The 22,459-nt window shown below is 38.6% G+C and overlaps 1 protein-coding gene across 4 annotated transcripts in view; it reads right to left on the bottom strand.

The window, feature by feature from the left end:
* The window catches only part of OPHN1 (oligophrenin 1), a 329,287-nt gene that overhangs the window by 26,037 nt on the left and 280,791 nt on the right, over positions 1–22,459 (bottom strand). For all 4 annotated transcript variants that reach the window (XM_004595205.4, XM_058658533.1, XM_058658534.1 and 1 more), the window contains one exon: positions 3,565–3,712. In XM_004595205.4, coding sequence (XP_004595262.2) covers positions 3,565–3,712 — 148 coding nt within the window. The remainder of the gene's footprint in view (positions 1–3,564; positions 3,713–22,459) is intronic.

The raw sequence follows: 22,459 nt of genomic DNA, 5'->3' as shown, positions 1-22,459 counted from the left end.
ACCCACTTAGGATGAGTTAAACAAAAACAAAACAAAACAAAAAAGATTATAACAAGTAATGGATACAATGTGGAGAAATTGGAACCAGAATCCACTTTTTGGTGGAAAATCAAAATAGTACAACAAATCTGTTATTCTTCAAACGTATAAATGTATAGTAAAATATGACTCAGTAATACTAGGCCTTTGTATAAACCCTTGATAATGATAATTTAAAAAGACACATAGATTCACACAGAACCTGTACGCGAATGTTCATAACAGCATTATTCACATGAGTTAGAATGTGAGTATAACCCAAGTTTCCATCAACCAACGAATAAACAACTGATGAGAAAGTAGTAACTTATGGCCCAGGTTGGTAGCCTAGTGGCTAAAATCCTCGCCTTGCATGCACCAGGATACCATATGGGCACCGGTTCTAATCCCAGCTGCCCCACTTCCCTTCTAGCTCCCTGTTTGTGGCCTGGGAAAGCAGCAGAGGATGGCCCAAAGCCTTGGGACCCTGCACTTGCATGGGAGACCTGGAGGTGTCTCTGGGGCTCCTGGCTTTGGATTGGTTTGGCACTGACTGTTGTGAACCAGTGGGCGGAAGATCTTCCTGTCTGTCCTCCTTTCCATATATCTGACTTTCCAATATAAATCAATAAATCTTTAAAAGCAAAAATGGTAACTTCATACAATGGAACACTATTTGACAATAACAAAATAAATTCTTGATATATGCTGCAAAGTGGATGAATACTGAACAAAGAATGTTAAGTGAAAGAAGCCAGTCACAAATGACAGTAAATTATAGAATTCCATGCATACAAAATGTCCAGAATGGAGGCACAAAGTGGATCAGTATTTGCCAGGAGTTGGGGAAAAGAAGGGAATTAAAAGGTATGGAATTTCTTTTCAGTATGATGCAAATGTTCTATGATAAGATGGTTGAACAAAATACATTAAAACTCCTGAAGTATATGCATTAAAATGGTGAATTTATGACATGTGAGTTATATTGCAGTTTTCAAAGAAGTTAAAAATAAAAATAAAAATAAAACTGTCTAGACTGAGTGACCTCATTGCAGGATTTTTTTTTTTTTTTTTTTGGCACAAAACCTTCATTACATAGAGAAGCAAATTGAGATCCCAAGAGAGGAAATGGCTAGCTCAAGTTACTCAGCAAGCTGGTGGCCAGGATGCTAATTTCACTTAATCCTTAAGTTTACTGCCACCCAGTTCATTAGTCTATGGCACTTAATTACTGAGGTCCTACTAAGTGCCAGGTACTGTACTGTTGCTATGTACAAAAAATGAAAACAAAATCTCTGCTGGAATAGGACTGATATTTTGAGAGACTGCAAACAAATAAGTAAATAACAAGAAATTTATTCTGTAAAACGAGATTATGGAACAAGTATTGGTTGGCATTCAATATTCCCTGAGTTTCTCTTGAATACCAGCTCACCTTCTTTAGGAAAGAATTGATCCTCTAAACTTCTTTATTCCTTCATGAATGCATTTATTCAACACATACCACACATTTTTCTAGGGCTTAGTGGCTAGTGATAAAACTGTTCTCACATACTAAAGCGAAAGGCAGATAGTAAACAGAAAGTAAACCAATAGCAGCTGGTGATATGAATAAAATGAAGCTGTAAGTAAAAGGGACATGGAGTGACTGGAAGTAAATAAAGAAGTACTTAACTCGAGTGCTCAGAGAAGGTAGCTATGAGTAGATGGTTCCTTGCAGAGATCTGAATGAAGCAGTTAGTCTTGCAAAGTTCTGGAGGAAGAATATTTAGGGCCGAGAGAAGTGCAAAGCCTCTTGGTAAATGTGACACATAAACAAATAGCGGAACCAATGAGATTAAACAGCAAAGTGGACAATGAGGCAGTGATGGTCAGAGACATAAGCAAGTGTATATAATGCAGAAGAAAATGTAAACTTTATTCTTCATTATCTGTTAGAAAAGCAAAGGGAGAGGAGAGAGGAAGGATGAGAGGGAGGGAGGGAGGGAGGCAAAGGCAGGTAGGGAGACAGTTCTCAATCTCTGGTTACTCTCCAAATGCTCACATATTTGGGGTTGGAACTCACGGCCAAGAAACTCAATTTGGTTTACCCATGTGGATGGCAGAAATCAACGACTTGAGCCAGCACCTGTTGCCTCTAACACAGCATAGCCAGGACTCAAATCCGGACACTCTGATTCTAAGTGCCCCAAATTTCATTTTAAATGTCAAGAGAGGTCACTGAACATTGGCAGCAATGAAAATTTTGTGATTTACATCTTTTCAATGAATGTATATTTTGCCGGTTGCTGTCGAAAACAGATTACACACAAGCAAGAGGGCAAGCAAGGATGCCATGTTAAGATATGGTGATGGTTCAAGCATGGTGATAGTGCTGGAAGTAGAGGAATTCAGTCCACAATGTGCATGGACAGATGCCAGGAACTGCAGATGGATTTAGACAGGAGAGAAAAGGGGGAATGAGTGATTAAGGATGACTGTAAAATTCTTGACCTTGGGGAACTGTTAACACCAATTACTTAGATGGAGATCAGTGTAGCAACACGTTAAGGAGAAGGACTCAAGTGTTGTGGATCACATTTTAAATTTGAGATGTCCATGAGTTGTTCAAAGACAAGTGCTGAGCAGGGAGTTGGTAGTAGACAGTAGATCATAGAGGGTAGCTATCAGTGTTTGAACTATGAATTGTGAAATAATCTTCAGTGGTTAAATAATATTTAAAACCAAAATGATTAATGAGATCACACACAAAAAGAATAGAGAAGGCGGCTAAGAAGGCTATGGAATCTCCCAATATTTGGAAGTGAGGGAGAGAATAAAAAACAGCAGAAGGGAACCAGATAGATGGAGAGTTTGGTGTCCTGAGAGCCAAGTGAACAGAGATTTCAAGGAAAATTCAATCAACTGAATCAAATAGTGCTCACTAGCCAAGTAGGATGACTACAGTGGTGATTTAGTTTGGCCACAAGGAGACTGTTGACAATCTGGACAAGAGTGGTCTCAGTGGAGTAGTAGGGACAGATGCTCATTTAGAATGATCAGGTCTCTGTACCAGCAATTATCCATCAGATGCCATCTAGTTGCTCACATTACTGTTTTCCTTTATCCTGTGAGCTCACTGAGGCCAGAGAAGGGATCTGATCTTCACCCGGTATTTAGCACAGCACCTGGCTCACAGCAGCTCTTCAATCCATGATTGCCATATTTGAATTTAAAAATCTTAAAAACATGCAGAAAGCATTTTGCTCACCCACTTCAAAGGACTGAAGATACAGATCTAAGAACATCTTGGATTCTCCACCAGCCTCACAAGAGATCATAGAGCTTCCTTTATAAGCTCATCCTAATACTATTCACAAGCAAATGATTAATTCCCTCCCTGGGCACAAACTATAAAATTTGTTTCCCCTGGCTGCTTTTAAAACCAACCCCCTCCCAAAGGCAGAAAAGGTCTACCTTTATATGGAGAAAAGCAGCCAGCCGGCATCTCTGCTCTTCAACATCACCTTTGTGTCTAATCACTTAAAGGTGAATCTCAGTACTGACCTTCACTTTCATCCAGGGAAGAAGTATAGAACACGGTCCTTTCCCGCAGCAAGCGCTTTGAAATTGTGATTGGTTTGTGCCTTCTTGCTGTCACTCGAGGTGGAGGCACTGGGGGTGCAGCACTTTCCTCAGGTGGACCTAAGTAGATCTGTGCAAAAGGAAGAGAAGATATCCAGGAAACAAATTAGTTTAAAATTTTGTCTCTCCAAAAAAAAAAAAAAAAAAAAAAAAAAAAGCCTTGCAGAAGCAGAACTATGACAAGGAAAAATGCAGGAACACTCAAAAGTCTATTATCTATTTCCTGGTATTAAGGATGAGAGACTATGACCCCCACAAACAGAGGAGGCTTTGAAGCCATATTTCGGGTTCTTCCATTAGCAAAACTCTTCTAAATAGCTACAATTTTGTGAGCATGCATTCAGGCACTGCAGTGGTTGCTAGAAACATTCCTGGCCTTTCCTCAAACACACCAAGGCCTTTGCATTGTTTCTTCTCCCTGGAATGCTCTTCCATAGCTTTCTCAATTCCTCCAACATTTTGATCAAAGAAGCCCTTCACAGTAAGGTCTTCCAGGCTAATGAGTATGAAACTTTAATATGCTTTCCTCTCTCCAACATTTCTTCTTGATTTCTATTTAATTATTTTCTCTTCTGCAATTAGCACTTTCTTTTTTACTTATCACGTTTTAATACAGTAAATCTAAGTAAGTATTCTTGTATGTGTCTCCCAATTCGCTGTAAGCTTTAAGGAAGTAGGATTCGTGCTCTTTGCTCCATCTTCTAGCAGCTTAATGCCTAGAGCTGCTCAATCAAAACACAAAACACACTGGGTCCCCGCCACTCACGTGGGAGACCTGGATGAAGCTTTTGGTTCCTGGCTTTGACCCGGCTCAGCAATGGCCCTCCAGGAATCTTGGAATGAACCAGCAGATGGAAGATCTCTCTACCTTTTCTTTTCTGTGTAACTCTGACTTCAAAATAAATCTTTAAAAAAAAAAAAGACAATGGTTTTCTAGGCGTTGGAAACCCAGAATTGAAGAGATGAATTGAATTGATTGCTGAGACGTATAAGAAAGAAATGAGGTAAACCCTATAATGGTCCCTGATTACAAAAGCTGGAGATAATTTTGCAGGCCACAGAACACAGAGGGAAGCCTGGACAGAGACCAGTGCTCTCTCTAAATTGAGAACATTGAGTTTGGATTGTGGGAAAAGCAAGGAAGCAAGAGTTTGTAAGAGAGTATTGCAGAGACACTGAAATGCTTTAAAATATTCCTGACAACATTTAAGAAAATTAAAATAAATAATTGTGTATGAATAGGAAGATAGATTATTATGAAGATGTACATTCGCAGCAAATTGATCTGCAGATTAAACATAATCTTGACACCTGTAAAAAAACAGAAGTTCGTAAATTGATTCAAAACTTTACAGGGAAATGAAAAGACTTAAAGTAACCAAGACAATATTTTAAAACAAAAACATAATTGGAAGGTTTACACTAGCTTGACTTCAAGGCTTATGACAAAGCTGCAGTAACCAAGAGAGTTGGTGTGGTACTGCTGCGAAGACAGGTCAGTGGAGGGATGGAATAGAACAAACTCAAGACCTAGATGAAAAAGCTCGGCCATTTTAGTTTAGGGAAAGCTTTCCTCAATGCAATGTTCTTAAAAGAAAGGAATTGGTAAGTGGGATTTCATGAAATTAAAAACAAACAAACAAAGCTTGTGCGTTTCTGAAATACTTTGAGAGCAGGAAAAAGCTACATACTGAAATAAAATATTTGGAAATCCTTTATCTGATAAAACACTTGTGTCCAGAATATATAAAGAACCCCACTCAGCGGTAAAATAAATGAGTAGAAAACAGAATATTTGAGCACTTTATCAAACAAAAGATACAAAATGGCAAACATAAAAAGCTGTTCAATATTAAGTCATTAGAGAAACAGCAATTAAAACCACAATGAGATACCACTACATACCTAATCACAGTGATTACAATTGTTCCACTTGCGAGTTTTATGTTATAAATTTTTTTTAGTTTTAAAATTTAACATTTTATTCTTACTCAAAATGTAGTAATATTTAACATTCTGTCACTATCAATTTACAGGTGAACATGTAATCATATACTATTTTATCTTGAAAACAAGTATATTAATAAGAGTGATTATATCATGTTATAAAGGATAATAAGACTGCGGTGGGAATGTAAAATGGTACAACTGCAGAATACTTTTTTCAAACATTATTAAATGAAATAATGTAAATTATCACATAATTATCAATAATTTTGAACTCATACTTTTAAAACTTCCAAAGGAGAAATCTCCAGGTCCAGAGGTTTTAAATAGGGGATTCTATCAAATGTATAAAGAATCCACATAAATTTTACTCTCTAAAATGACACAACTGCCTAGGAAAATAGCTGGGTAATTTCCTATAAAGTTAAGCATATAATTATGATGTGAGCCATTCACTTCACTCCTATGTATTTTTTCAAAATGTAATAAAAGTTATACAGACTTAAACACAAATCATTATGATAATTTTACTTGTAATAGTCTCAACCTGGAAACAACAAAAGTTCCTATCAATTTGCAAATTTGCAATTTGTGCATGTGTGTGACCCTGTAGCTATACATATGTATATACACAAACGTATATTTTATATGACTACAATTATATAAAATTCTAGAAAATATAATTAATGTATAATGACAGAGTTGATCAGTGGATGCCTAAAGTGTGGTAGTTGAGGGAAGAATTTCAAAGGGACAAGAAGAAACTTTTAGGGGTCATGACTACGTCCATTATGTTGATTTTTATGATGATGCATGCATATGTCAAAAATATATGCATCTCAATAAAGCTCTTTAAGTAAAAAGAAAACTTTTACCACCATTCCTCTTTCCATGTTTCAATATCTATTCTACTTGGAATTTATTTCAGTGTGTGGTGTGAAAGAACGATAATCTTAATTTTACAAAGGATAATTAATTTTATACACCACATACTATAAAATTAAAAACTATAACAAATGGGCTTTTTTAAGCAAAATAGAAATCCAGATGATATCATGGAAAATAATGGCAGCCCTGATATAACCATTTGTAATTCCAAGGTACAAGATATGTAAAAAGTCAAAAATGCAAATAATGAACTAGAAGAAAATATTTGCAACATACCCAATAAGACAATGAGTGAAATATAAATTCACTGAGAAAAAAACACAAACTGCTTAACACAAACATGAACAAAACTAACAATAAAGGACAAAGAAGAAATAAAATCGCTCATGAACATCAAAAATAACCAATTTCACCAGTAATCATAACAATATATGTTACAACAACAAAATCTCGTATTTTCCCTATTAAACCGGAAATATAAGAAATACAAATCATCTCCCAATTGTCAAATCCAATAGGCATTTTTTTCATCCTTATTGTGACTGTTTCAACATTTGACACAGTGAATCATTCCCACTTTAAAAGTGCTTTCTCTTTTCTTTCCTGAATTATTCTATCCCTAATTCTGTGACACTGCCTGGTCTCTTTCACCGGCTCCCGCCAAATGCCGTTCTTCTCCAATATGTGTTCCCAGCCAGCTAATGAGCTCATCAATCTACCTTGCAATAACAGATATTCCTATGGTTTCTATGCCAATATATCTAATTGCCTGCTTGGTATTGCCAGCTGAGAATCCCAGAGGTATCTCAAATCCAATATTTCTAGAATTAAACACGTTTAATTCTTCTAGAATTGTTTATTACATAAAACAATGCTAATGTCCAAGCCAGAAATCTGGACATTATTATACAAGCATTTTTTCTCTCTTCTACATCCCACATCCATTAAGTCACCAAATTCTAGCAATTACGCTCCCTTAATGTGTCTCTAATCTATCCCTCTGCTCATTGCCATGACCTCAGTTTACAGCCTCATAATGTCTGTGATTATCACAATCATCTCCCGCTTCTAGTCATTCTGTTCTTTAATCTTTTTGTTCTGGTGCAAAAAAAAAAAAAAGTGATCTTTCTAAACTCAAATCAAATTGTGTTATTCTCTTGCTTAAAATATTTCAGCGACTCCTCCCTATCTTTGAGACAAAGTATAAATCCTTCGTTACCATGAAATATGCTCTATAATCTGACCAATCTCCAGTCCTCATTACCTTACATTCACCACATTCATTGCATTTTCTCTATATTATAATCACTCTGAATTGTTATACCTTTTTAGTCTCTGAACTATTGAGTTCTTCAGCTTCTTATGGTGCTTTATTCCTTTGATCTATCATTCCTGTATGCATTCAGAGAAGACTATGTCCCAGAACACCTTCTCCCTTTGTGGCAGAGTATCAACTGATGTCTCCCAATATCCATCCTCTTCTTCTACCTTTATCAATAGAAGACCCTGAGTTTCAGCTAGGAACACATATCTCCACTTCCTGACCTCCCTTGCAACTATGTAAGGCCATGTAACTAAGTGTTAAGACAATAGAAAACAAATATAATTGGTATATGCAAGCTTCTGGATCATATTTCAGCTGTGTGCCCTACTGCACACAATCACCCACTTTTACTTCAGCCTGGGGAACTGACTTGGGTCTGAGCAACTGCTGGGGTTGGAGCAGGGGAGCCACATTTCTTCCGCCCCACTGCCCCGACACCTCGGCAAGTACTCCTCCTGCTCTACTCCCACCAGCAACAGAATCTCAACAGCAGGAGGAAATATTATCTCCTTAAAGAGAAATGAGAGGAGACTCAGCAGCCTGTGTCATTGGTAATATTGCCTGAGGAAGAACCTTACAGACCACACAGACTTGGAGTCCAGCCTGGATCACTAGGCAAGGTCGGGGTTCCCTCCTAAGCCAGTGAAGCAAGAGCACATTGCTGGCTTCCCATCCCCTGACTAGGGATCCTGGTGAATAACAGGGAAAACGTGTTATCTTAACAAGCGGGGTGCAGGCTGCCTTGGCTCATGTGCATGTGGCTAGGGAATTTTATCTGAAGGGTAAATCAGTTGTCCCAACTAACTTTGAGTACATCCTGGAGTTGACAGGGGAAGAATGCACTCCCCTCTTCTCTATATCGCTGATGCCTGTTTACACACTGCTAAGCCAGAATACTAACAGGCCATTGGCTCTGGGGTGCCTTGGTTCTCTCCATAGACAGAGCTGTCTTGCCGAGCTAAGACTGTATCTCCTGCTCCCTGTAAGAGCACTGCATGCCACTGTGTGTGGCTACAGAGGCTCAGGGCTCCCTGAATGACCATCGGGTCATTACAGAAGGGTCTGTACTCAAAGTGAGAACTGCGTAGATCCTCTGTGTGGTTCTTGTATGGATGGGTAACCATAATGGACTCTCCCTGGGCACTGATGACCTTGGCTGAGAGTACATGAGTAGCAATAATAAAGTAGAAATGATCTTATCCTTCCCTTGCTGCCAAAAAAGTGGCTCTACCATACCGAACTCGGGTGTCCCCCTGGACTCCCGAACCTCACCTGAGTACTGAGCTGAGTTCCTTTACTCAACCTAGCACATGCCTTTTCTCACCACAATGGAATGAAACTGGAAAGTATTAACATGGGAAATTCTAGCAAATACACTAATACATGCAGACTGAACAACATGTTTCTGAATGAACTGTGATCACAGCAGAAAGCAAAATGAAAACTTAAAAAAATTCTAGAAATTAATGAGGATGAAAACACAACATACCAACACTGGTGGGATTACAGGCAAAGCATTGTTGAGAGGGAAGTTTATAGCAATTAGTGGCCTAATCAAGAAAATGGAAAAGCATCAAACAAATGATCAAACAATACATTCAAGGACTAGAAAAATAAGATCAAAATTAGCAGGAGGAAAGAAATAATTAAGATTAGAGAAGTAGTAAAATTGATAACAAAAAACATACAAAAAATCAGTCAAATGATGAACTGTTGTTTTGCAAAAAAAAAAATAAAATTTATACATCCTTGGCCTAACTAAAATCAAAACCAAAGGAAAGTGATCAAAATTAATAAAATTACAGTTGAAAAAGAAGACATGATAATGGACACCAAGAAACAGAATTATCAGGAATTAATACCAACAGCGATATATCAAAAATATTTCAAAGTCTAAAAGAATTGTGTAGACTTCTGTATATATACAACTTACCAAAATTGAGTAATGAAGACACAGAGAAGCTAATCAGACCAATTACCAAGATAGAGATCCAATCAGTAATAAAGACTTTCCCAAACAAGGAAATTCTAGGACCAGATGGCTTCACTTCTGAATTCTGTAAACTTTTTTAAAAAATAATTTGAAAAGATTATTTTAAAAACATTTATTGGAAAGTCAGATTTACAGAGAGAAGGAGAGACAGAGAAAGATCTTCCATATGCTTGTTCACTCCCCAGGTGGCTGCAATGGCCAGAGCTGAATTGATCCAAAGGCAGGAGCCAGAAACTTCCTCCAGGTCTCCCATGAGGTTGCAGGGTCCCAAGGCTTTGGGCCACCCTTTATTGCTTTCCCAGGACACAAAAAGGGAGCTGGAAGGGAAGTGGGGAAGCCAGGATACAAACCAGCACCAATATGAGATCCTGGCACATACAAGGTGAGGACTTTAGCCACTAGGCTACCACACTGGGCCCTTCTGAAAAGTTTTTAAGAAGAACGAATTAATTCTTCTCAAACTATTCAAACCAATTCGAAGAGAGGAAATCCTCCCAAACTCCTATAATGCCAAAATCACCTTAATTCCAAAACAAAAAAAAAAAAGTACAATAAAGAAAGAGAACTATAAACCAATGTTCCTGATAAACACAGATACAAATAGCCTCAAGAAAACACTAGCTAATAGATCCAATAGCACATCAGAAAGATGATTCACCTGGACCAAGGTGGGATTTATTTCTGGTAGGCAGGAATACCTCAATGTACAGAAATCTACAAATGTGATATATCATAGTAACAAGCTGAAGTATAAAAACCATATAATTATCTAAAGAGATGCAGAGGAAGCATTTGATAATATGCCACATCCTTTCATGATAAAAATCATAACAAAATGCAAATAGAAGGATTATTCCAGAACACAATCAAGGGAATATATGACAAACCTATGGCCAGCATCATATTAAATCGGGAAAAACCAGAAGCATTTTCACCAAGATCCAGAACCAAAGCAGGATGTCCATCTTCACCACTGCTGCTCAATAGTCTAGAAATTTTAGCCAGATCAAAGGAGTACAAATTGGAAAGGAGGGACACAAATTATCCCTGTTTTCACATGACATGCTCATATGTACAGGGAACCTAAAAAATGACTAAGAGACTACTAGAACGCATTAGAGAGTTTGGTAAAGTTGCTGGATATAAAGTCAGCACAGAACAGTCAGTAGCCTTTGTTTACAATGACAGGGCTGAGAAGCCTATTGTAAATCAGTCTTAGAATTCAGTCAATAAAGGAGAGCAAAAATTTCAGCAAAGAAAACTATAAAACATTTAAGAAATAAAGGAAAGACACTAAAAAAAATGGAAGACCTTTCCATGTTTGTGGATTGGAAGAATACTATCAAAAGAGCAATGTACAAATTCATTGTCATCCCAATCAAAATATCGATGACATTCTTTTCAGATCTTGAAAAAGGGTGCTAAAATTCACATGGAAAGTCACTGAACAGCTCGAGCAATCATAACCAACAAAAGCAAAGCTAAAGGCATCACAACACCATATTTCAAGGCATACTATGGAATAGTTATAAGAAAAATCTGGTGCTGGAATTTTTAAAAAGGTATGTAAACCAATGGAAAAGAACAGAAACTCCAGAAATCAATCCCCACAGCTACAACCAACTACTAAAACAAGTTAAAATCAATGCTTGGAGTAAAGAGACTTTATTTCTTTATTCAGTAAACGGCTGGGAAAGTGGTATCTCAACACACAGAAGTATGAAATAAGAACCCCACGTTACACCGTATAAAAAAATCAACTCAGGTCCTGGCACGGTAGCCTAGCAGCTAATGTCCTCACCTTGCATGCACCAGGATCCCATATGGGCACCAGTACTAATCCTGGAGGCCCTACTTCCCATCCAGCTCCCTGCTTGTAGCCTGAGAAAGCAGTCGAGGCACAAAGCCTTGGGACCCTGCACCCGTGTGGGAGACCCGGATGAGGCTCCAGCCTCCGGGCTCCTGGCTTCAGATCAGCACAGCTCTGGCCATTGTGGCCACTTGGGGAGTGACTCAACGGACAGGAGATCTTCCTCTCTGTCTCTCCTCCTCTATGTGTATCTGACTTTCTAATAAATATAAAATAAATTTTAAAAAGAAATCAACTCAAATGGGTCAAGGTTGTAAATCCATGATGTGATACCAAATTACTAGTAGAAAACATCAGAGAAACTCTGCAAGACACTAGCATAGGCAAAGACTCTTGAAGAAGACCCTAGAAGCATAGACAATAAAAGCAAAAACAGACAAGCGGGATTACATCAAGCTAAGACGCCTCTGCACTATAAAGAAAACAGTCAACCAAGAAAAGAGGCAACAGACAGAATGGCAGAAAATACTTGCAAAGTATGCAACTGAAAAAGGATTAATATCTAGAATTTACAAAGAGATCTAGAAACTTAGTATCATCAATAACAAAAACAGTGCAGTTAAAAGATGGGCAAACAGCCTAGTACTGTGAAATAGCAGGTAAGGCCTCTGCCTGTTGCACCAACATTCCATATGAGCACTGATTTTAGTCCTGGCTGCTGCATTTTCAGTCAAGCTCCTGTTAATGTGCCCGAATAGTCAGTGAAAAGATGGCCCAAGCACTTGGTTCCTTCATGCACGTGGGAGACCAGAAGAATTTCCTAGCTCCTGGTCTTCTGGCTTTGGACTGGTCTAGCTCTAGCAATTTTGGCCATCTGGTTGGTGAACCAGCAGTTGGAAAACAAATTATGTAACTAAAATAGAGTATGAAAAAATAATAGACATTGAATACAACTGATGTTTTGAGATTTGATTATCATTTAAAGCCCATTTAAATTTTTTTCCCATTTTATTTTTTTTTAAAAGATTTAATTTTTATTGGAAAGGCACATATATAGAGAGAGAAGGAAATACAGAGAGAAAGATCTTTCAACAGTTGGTTCATTCCCCAAGTGGCCAAAATGGCCGGTGCTGCACTAATCCGAAGCCAGGAGCCAGGAGCCAGGAGCTTCTTCCATGTCTCCCATGCAGGTACAGGGTCCCAAGGCTTTGGGCCATCCTGGACTGATTTCCCAGGCCACAAGCAGGGAGCTGGATGGGAAGTGGAGCAGCCAGGATTAGAACCGGCGCAGCATATGGGATCCTGGCGTGTGCAAGGCAAGGACTTTAGACACTAGTCTACTGTGCTGGGCCCGAAAGTCCTTTTCTGTACTCTTAAAGAACAGTGCTTTTTTTTTATATATCAGTTGAATTCTTAGTGGAGGGTTAAGCTTGCGATTATGAAATAAGCTGAAAGTGTGTCACTGTAAAAGTTAAAAGTAGGTGGGAGTGGAAGCAGGATGGAAAATATCACTCTGCTCCTATGCTGGTATATAGGAAACACATGAAATTTGCTCATGTAATATCAATATTTGACATGTTTTAAAAAGAATAACATATGAAGAAAAAGAAACATCTGCAATTCATTCTCTCTTTTCTCTTTCTGGATAGTAAATGGAGACTAATAAATAGCAACCTAGTTTCCAACGATTAAAGTCAAGAGGTGAAAATGGTTGCGCTCGGCCATAAATTTTGAATTATTCACTCCTAGACTTTATGTGAGAGCTAAATGGACTGCTAAGAGAAATGAAATATCTAAGCCCAAATGTGCAGTCCTCTGTTGCAGGAAGATCTTTGTCTAGGAAGTCAGACTGCACTGTGATTAATCTACTTGTCTTTCATGACTGACTTCATACACTAGCTATTGTATGAAGCCTTCTCTGATTTCTTTTGCACATGTTCCCAAAACATTCAATGCACATCTTTAAGACAGTAGTTACTACACTGCATTCTAAGTATTGCTTGGCCCACATTACTGAGTTCCATGAGTTCCTAACAACAGAAATTGCTGTCTTACTCATCTCTAGAAGCTAAGACCTACTGGGGTATCCAGCAAGAGGCAACAGCTCAATGACAGTTTATGGAATGAATGTCCATTGATTTTCAATCTAGGCTGTCATTTCAAATAAACTGAAAACAAACAAGAGAAGGTTTTCTGTGTGTGAAATTTTCAATATATTGCAGATTAGAGCTAAATTCTCCTGGGACCAGTGCTATGGCTCAATGGTTAAAACCTCACCTTGCAAACTCTCGGGTCACATATGAGCACCAGTTTTTGTCCCCTTTGCTTCACTTCCCATCCAGCTCCCTGTTTGTACCATAGGAAAGCAGTAGAAGATGCCCAAAGCCTTAGGACCCAGCACCCACGTGGGAGATCTGGAAGAAGCCCCTGGTCCTTGGCTTCAGATCAGCTTAGCTCCAGCCATTTTGGCCATTTGGAGAGTGAACAAGCAGATGAAAGATCTTTCTCTCTGTCTCTCCTTCTCTCATTAAATCTGATCTATCTTTGCAATAAAAATAAATCTTAAAAAAAGAACATAATTATCCTATATAACCATATTTTGCTCTCCATATCCAACTTCCCACTACATCTGTCATTTTGCAAAGTCTCTATTGACCATTATTCTGTTCTCTATTTCTATAAAATTAACTTTTTCAGCTTCATCATATTAATGAGAATATGCACTACTTGTCTTACTATGTCTAGCCCGTTTCACTTAACATAATCGACTCCAGTGTTGTTGCAGTAACAGTATTTCATTTGTTTTTATGACTGAATAACACATCACTGTATGCATACATATGTACCATGTTTTCTTTAACTTTCACTAATTACGAAAGAGTACAACACAGAGGTTAAAGAATCAGGTTAGAATCAGAGTAAGTGTGCTGTGATCATCCCACTTATAAGCAATATAACTTTGGACCACGTAATTAAATTCTATTAGTGTCCAACTTGAGGCTTTTTCCCCCCAAACTTTAGCTATAAAATGAAAGTAATAATGTAATCTACCTTATCAGATTGTTATGATAATTGTATGGCATAAAGAGCCTAACCTAGAATATACTAAACACTCAGTAAACGGCAATGAATACAATTATTACCTACTCTATATAAGGGACTTAAACCCACGTTTACTTAGACAGACATAGAGTCAGACACAAATACACATATTCATACAACGGGGGGGGGGAAGAAAAACAAAGAGCTGAGATTTGAGCAAGAGTAAGTGAACTTGTAACATGCTATACAAATCAGGGAATGTTTGTCTTTTTTAAATTTATTTTTATTGGAAAGTCAGATGTACAGAGAGGAGGAGAGACAGAGAGGAAGATCTTCTGTCCACTGGTCCCCAGGCCACAAGCAGGGAGCTGGATGGGAAGCAGGGCCTCTGGGACCAGAGCTGGCCCCCACATGGGATCCTGACATGTGCAAGGCAAGGACCCCAGCTGCTAGACTACAGTGCCAGGCCTGGAATGTTTGTCTTAATGGCTCTTCAAGATCTCTGTTGCATTAAGTGATCTTTTTTCCCTCTTAGTTATACAACGTATCCACTTCTCATGGCTAAAACCCCTTCCTCACAGCCCGCTCTTCCACTAGGATTTATAAACTCCTTAATAAGGATATGGGCTCTGGGACTTCCAAGGTTTATGATGAGACCTGCCAGTTCCAGCTGGACAGGATGCCATGTACAGGCCCTATCTCCTTCAGGTAGATTGTTACTGGTCAGCAGCCTTTTGAAATCACTTCTGCCAATGTGCCTCATGGAATTTACTTGGTGGGCTTAATATCATATTCTCTTTGGAGAAAGGTCTGGAAGAGCAGACTTACTAGTGTAAATCCTCTCTAAATAGTCAAATGTGTCCTGTATAACCCTATAGTCATCATGACTGTAACATCATTCCCAAGGCTGGCCTACAGATGTGAACCTTAGAGACATGCTTTAATGTGGAAATACTGGCAATAAATGGTGGTGGCAAGAATCGATTTCTCCCTCTTACTGTTCTGCAGGCCTCTGAATACCTTTACTTCACATCTTTTTTCTAATGATGAGCTTTAAGCCTATGTGCTACTGCTATTCCCCCCTTGGAAGACCAAACAGAGCAAATAATCTTCCTTGATCACTCCATCGCATTTGCTCTGATCACTTTGCTACTCAACAGGCCAAGTCTACATCTTCCTCGAGACCTTTACATTTGGCTTTCAACATTCACAAAATTACTGATTCCCAAGATAGCAACCATAACTTGGACTCTGAGCCTATTCACTTCTCTGCTGAAATGTCACATGAACAAAGGCCACATGAACAAAAGGCTGACTGACTGCAGCCTGTTACCTCGTTTGTATTTCTTTAGAGCATTTGTCACCTGATAAACATCCTGAATTCTTTATAGCCTGTCTCTCCCAAGTGGAATACAAGACCCATGAAAGGAGGACACTTCTTTGGTTTTAAGTGAGCATGGTACTTTGTATTTTCTTGAATTTTGCATTTGTTGAATTAATGGATAGTATGAGTGCCTTGAAAATGGGACTGTGAAGTATATAGCTATAACTAACAGCTGGCAAAGGAAAAACTTGAGAATAATTCTATAACTTATCTTAAGAGTAAGAAGGGAACAGTTGAAAATCAAATATGTCCTAGCAGTCCAATTTTAATGAAAAACCTTTCAGAGGTGAAAAGGCAGTTAGAAGAGGCCCGAGAAAAGAAAGTCAGCTGGCTCTATTTAATTCCCTGCTAATGTCTCAGTGTCCACGAAAGAATTTACTCTAAGCAGATTCTGTGAAAGGAATAATCAATGTAACTTTTGAAAACAGCAAAAACAATTTCTAAGGGAATCGGAAAGTCACAGCACGTGGGGACTTTCTACATGGCCAAACATCAGCTTATGAAATAAGTTGCAGAATAAGCTGCCTGTATCTCACATAGTCATTATAAAGGGACTGAGGTAGCAGTTGTAACAGAAGGAGAAAATGACAGCACCAGGCACTGACATAAAAGACTGACCGAAATATTGCTTTGAAAGAATAAATTTCTTCGAAGTCCAAGCCATAGGTCAAAGTTGATTTTAATAGTTACTATACATGGTTTATTTTGTGCCAGGTATAGTTCTAAATACATTACAAACTCAAACTCATCTATGACTGTTCACATTTTTTCTCTCTGCGCAAAAATTTCCTTCTCTATAAAGAGAACTTGAACATGGTTGATCAGCTAACAACATTAGAGTCACCAGGGAATGAATCCTTAAACCCACCCCTTGACACGGGACAAAAAAGAAAAGCTAGAAACATAAATGGGAAGTTGAAGAAATTAGTACTAAAGCTTAACAGGGTACACATTCTTCATTTTCTCTTCTCTGAACACCTGGAGTGGTAATTACACAGCTGAAAAATTAAGTAGAAATTCTTAACTCACTTAGAGAGTTGATCAATTTACTGAGGAGAAAACCAGGAAAATGATTTGAGGCCAAAGGCTTAGTTAGGATAAAAAGTGTGCACTGTCCTAGATTACCTTATAATAAATGGTGGAGCCATGATAGAAACCAAAATGTATCCTGACTTCAAGAATTACAGTCTTTCCAGTACACAGCACTGAAGGAAAGTTTTCAAAAATAACATTTGTTTATTTATTAACTTGTTTATTTAATTCAAAAGCAGTTACAGAGAGAGGAAACAAAGATAACTTCCATCTGTCCGCTCATTCCCCAAATAGACACAGTGGCTAGGGCTGGGCCAGGCTGAAGCCAGAGGCTGGAACTGCTTCTGGGTCTCCCATGTGGGTGGCAGGGGCCCAAGCACTTCGGCCATCTTCCATGGCCTTCCAGGCACATTAGCAGGGTGTTGGATCAGAAGTGGAGCAGCCAGCACTCAAACCAGTGCTCAAATGCAATGTTGACATCACAAGCAGCTTAACACACTGTGTCACAATTCCAGTCCCTAAGGGAACATTTTAAGCTTAAAACGAACTATTCAAGGGAGACTATCACACCAGGCAGTAAAGCTCTATATAATATGCATACTCACATTCAAAAAAAAGGTAGGACACCTAATGAAACTTCTATACCTCACATTAAGATACGAGGTTTTCTAACTTTCCCTATACTTACCATATCATGATACATTTAAATATTAGAAAGTTAAACTTGTAACTTGTATTAAGGGACTACGATTGTGATAACAGGAGGGGAAAGTGGCAGCAGGAAAGAATGGGGACAGAAGAAGAGGAGGTGGAAAGATGAACCCTTAGACCTATAAAATTATATCATGGAAAATAATAATTAATAAAAAAGAAAAAAGACACTCCTTTGGTGGCCCTAGTATCTGGTAGAACTTATTTTCCCACCCTTCAAAACTGAAAAGAAAGGGCAGACTGATTTTTGTAGACTTTCTTCAGACTGGTTTAAGAACACTCTGGGCTTCACAGTCTTGATAGAGACTTCAGGAAGCATCGCAGTAGGTGGTCCGAGAAGAGTCATGGGGCAAGGAGCTCAAATCAGTGCTTGTTTGCTGGATACTTAGCTGCATCTGAGTAAATGTTAACCATGTCAAATTCTGAAGACCCGGTTTAAGAGAACTCAACACTCAAGAAATGTATTATTTCATTCTGATGGTCCAGAATGACCAAATCTATAGTGAGGAACCCAACTCCTTGCAGATCCCTGTTCTGAAGCCATCTCATGACTAACTCTCAATGACAACATCTGTTGGGCTTTGAAGTGGATCATCTCCACTGAGAAGGGGGTTCATCAAATGCCTGCCTTAGTTTGGTCATATATTGAGTCCTTTTCTGGATTTTTCTGGTGTTTTCAAAGAGAAAAGGTGGAAAAAAAAGTAACATAAGGTGGTCATTTCCAAAGTCCCAGAGATGCAAACTCATTCCAACTCTTGGAAGTCTAAGCAGAACTGAGCAACTACCCAGATTCTCCCCAGATGCCACTTCAGAATTGCAAATATCAGACTGTACCAAAAATTCTCGCCTTTCTATAAATCAAAGCCCCAATCCTTGGCACTAATGAATCATAGCTTTCTACAGAATATCCATTTAGTCTCTGGCTAAGGCTCTTGAGCTTTCTGGGGTCTGGTTATATCAGCAAAATACCATATTCTGAACTACATTAGAAACAAAGGTGGCAGTGGGTCAAACATAATGAGCTCTCAGCATTTGGAACAGACCACTTTAAACATCAAGTGTGTCACCAAGTTTGCTTAGATAATGTACAGAGCTTAAAAATGTCACGTCTGTTGTTACCAAGAACCAGATTGTTTAAAAAGAGCCATCACTAAGGCTGGTTTGGGTACCAGCAACACACAGTCTTTAAGGTCTTTTAACATTGTAGAATTCTACCAAGCTCTATCCATACATTATAGTTATAGGAACACTGTTGTGCAAAGTGACTTGCCCAAGGCCTCAAAGCTAGTATATGGTGGTATACAAGACTAGAATCGATGAATTCTAATGCCAAGTCCAGTATCCTTTCCCTCTGAAACACAGTAGCTCCTGGAAGGAATAGCTGTAGATTTGCACTCAGTGTTACCTGACAGAATGATTAAGCATCCTCTTTATCATCCACTGCCCTGGTCAGATTTCTTGGGCATAGACTATCAAGGGACAGAGGGGTGAAAACGAAATCAGATCTTATTAGGATTATCTGTATGTGCTTGTCATGGATTACGTATTTTCTACCAAGAATGGGATGGCAGATTTCAAGTGGAGTTTTCCTTCGAGACTAAATTAGGATGTTTTTAGGCTGAGGAAGTAAAGAATTTCTCGGTCACCTAACAACCATAAACAAACAATGCTTTAAGGACCTCTTTAAAAAGCCTCTTTTCAGGGCAAAGACTTAATAGCTACGAAGGCAAACGGATTATGGGAGAATGTCACCAGTAAAGGTGAAGTTCATCTCCCATCAGTTCAATAAATGAGTTGTCGTGTAAGGCATAGGGAGGTCCTAAAATGTGGTGGGCAATTACCACGAACAAAATACTTAACACATTTGCCTCATGGAATCCTCCCAACAACCCATAAGGCAGGTTTCATCATCAGTCTCATTTTTAAAATAAAGAAAACAGGGCTGGGGTGGAGGTGGTGGTGGGGAGGTAAACTTGCTTGTTCAAGACCACCCAGCTTGTAAAAGATAGAATTCGGATTCAATTCCAGAACTGTCTGGTTCCCAAACTATTTTTTTTTGTAACATTCTTTCCATTACATTCTCACCTCCAGGGATATTTGGAAATTTTACAGAGGTGGCTTGGACATGTCCAGGGTTATACTTGCAAGTCTTATTCAGAAAGTAGCATGGGTCTCGTCCTCCATCATGAAGCAAAGTCCCACTCTATCCTGCAGGGCCTCTCCTCTGATGGCTGGTCTCCACAGTTCCTGAAGGCACTATCACCGGCCTGCTTTCAAGTCTAGTTGCAAAAATACACCCATCTGGTCCTTGACCACACTGCACTGGTCCCAATCTTACTGCATCATTCAGACTCTTGCATTCAAACCACACGCTTCATTCCACTGATAGATGAAGAGCAAAACCTAAGATGCTAAAAAATCACAAGATGTTTTAAAGGTCTAAAACATTCTCTCTACTCCTCCTTCCTTCCTTCTCTTCTTCCTGCCTCATGCAACCAAAAAGCCTCAAAGAAAGAAAATCCAGACATTTGATTTTTATAGCCTATGACTAACTTAATTCCTGCAGGCCTCATCTTGCCTGTAAGGAACATGGGAGAATACCTTCTACAGTTGTGAGGATTCGATGATATACTGAATAGCAAATGATCAGCACAGTGCCAGACAAGCTCTCAAGAAATGCTATGACTTTTCCTATTGTTATCACAGTGCCACCCGGAGACATGAAAGGGGAACGAGAGGGCATTCTCACCTGGTAGTAGATCTTGAGACTAATACAGAAGGTGACTCATGGGGACTATTTCAGCTCTTCAAACAGCCAGTAACCTCCATCTCACAGCTGTCTCCAGCAGTTATCGCCTCAGTTCATCAGGCTTGGCGACACTTATTTACCTCGAATGCATCCTAACCTTACTTTCAAGCTTCCAATGCGAACATCATTTTTGCTCAGCCAGGGTTGAAAACTTGGAGCTTTTGTTCACAGATTCACTCTGACTAATGATGAACACATCTGAAATTTCTTAACTCTCTGCTCCAACTTATTTTTCTTCAGGTTAGACTTTGATCTTAATATTCGTGCTTAAAGATTATTTTTCTGAGGATTCATCTGCAAATGTTTGCCAAATTCCTAGCTAACTATGTATTACTTTGAAAATGTCCTCACATGCAGACTAATATAAATCCTATTTTTAACATCCTTTTCACTTAACCTTTAATTTTTGAAATTAAAGACAATGAAATGGAGACTCGGCTTAATTAGAATTTTTCACTGTCTCTTGATACACATACATATGAATGAAATTCAAATGCAGACACAGATCAGCAGATATATTTTATAAGGTATGTTTTGGTGTTTTGGCTGTTTTGTAGTTCTTTGTATATTCTGGAGATTAGCCCTCTCTCACCTATGTCGTGCGCAAAGATCTTCTCCGATTCTGTGGGCTGCTTTTTTACTTTGTTGATTGTTTCCTTTGCTGTGCAGAAGCTTCTTAGTTTGATGAGGTCCAAATGGGCAGACATTTCACAAAGGAACAATCCCAAATGGCAAACAAACATATGAAAAAATGCTCAAGTTCCCTGGCAATAAGGGAAATCCAAATTAAAACATCAATGAGGTACCACCTAACGCCAGTAAGACTGGCCCACATGAATAAAAGCACCAATAACACTTGTTGGCGAGGTTGTGGGGGAAAAGGGAACCCTACTCCACTGCTGGTGGGGCTGCAGGTTGGTACAGCCTCTATGGAAATCAGTATGGAGAACATTCAAACAACTCAAATTCAGCATACCGTATGATCCAGCAATAGCACTCCTAGGAATATATCCAAAACACCTGTTTTATGAGAAACCAACATGCACTCCTATGTTCATAGCCGCACAATCAGTAATTGCAAAAACATGGAAACAACCAAAATGCCCATCAACAGAGGATTGGATAAGAAAGCTGTGGTTCATCTACTCCATGGAATACTACTCAGCTATTAAAAAAAACAAAATGCAGTTCTTTGTGGCCAAATGGGCCAAACTGGAAACCATAATACTAAGCGAAATGAGCCAATCCCAAAGGGTTAGATACCACATGTTTGCCTTAATTTAAGAAGATACGATGTTATGCATAACATGTTATGTTATGGATGTTATATCATATGTAGGATATAAACTAAAATTGAAATGTCAATGAGGTGGTCACAGAATGTGGTTAAGAAATCGCATTTATTTTTAACATGTTGGCTGCTCAATACTATGTCAATTAATTCCATAAAGATGTTAATTGTTGCTGATAATATGTTAGTGCTTTTATTTGATCGGGATGATATTCTGCTGGCTCTGCCCTCAGACCAGAGAGGGTCTCCCCAATAAGTAGTTGGACTTGACTGGACTATAAGATGCTGGACTCTATGCTTGGCATATGCTTGCTAAGAGGGAATCTCAACTGAACTTGAACTATGGTTACGCAACAAGGTGGAGGAACCCACCATGGGGGGAGGGTGTGGGGAAGTGGGGGGAGAATCCCAGTTCCTATGAAATTACAACACAATGTAATTAATGAATAAATTTAATAGAATAAAATTTAAAAAAATATTTTAAAAGGTAAGGACGTAAAATAAAAATCTGCACATCAAAATCCATAAAGTACAAGTACATACTTTAATTATGTTTTAAAATATCTGTGTATTTACTAAATTATGC

This window comes from Ochotona princeps, chromosome X (genome assembly GCF_030435755.1).
Source record: "Ochotona princeps isolate mOchPri1 chromosome X, mOchPri1.hap1, whole genome shotgun sequence".
In the NCBI taxonomy this organism is placed as follows: domain Eukaryota; kingdom Metazoa; phylum Chordata; class Mammalia; order Lagomorpha; family Ochotonidae; genus Ochotona; species Ochotona princeps.
This window is presented reverse-complemented; position numbering and strand designations above follow the sequence as displayed.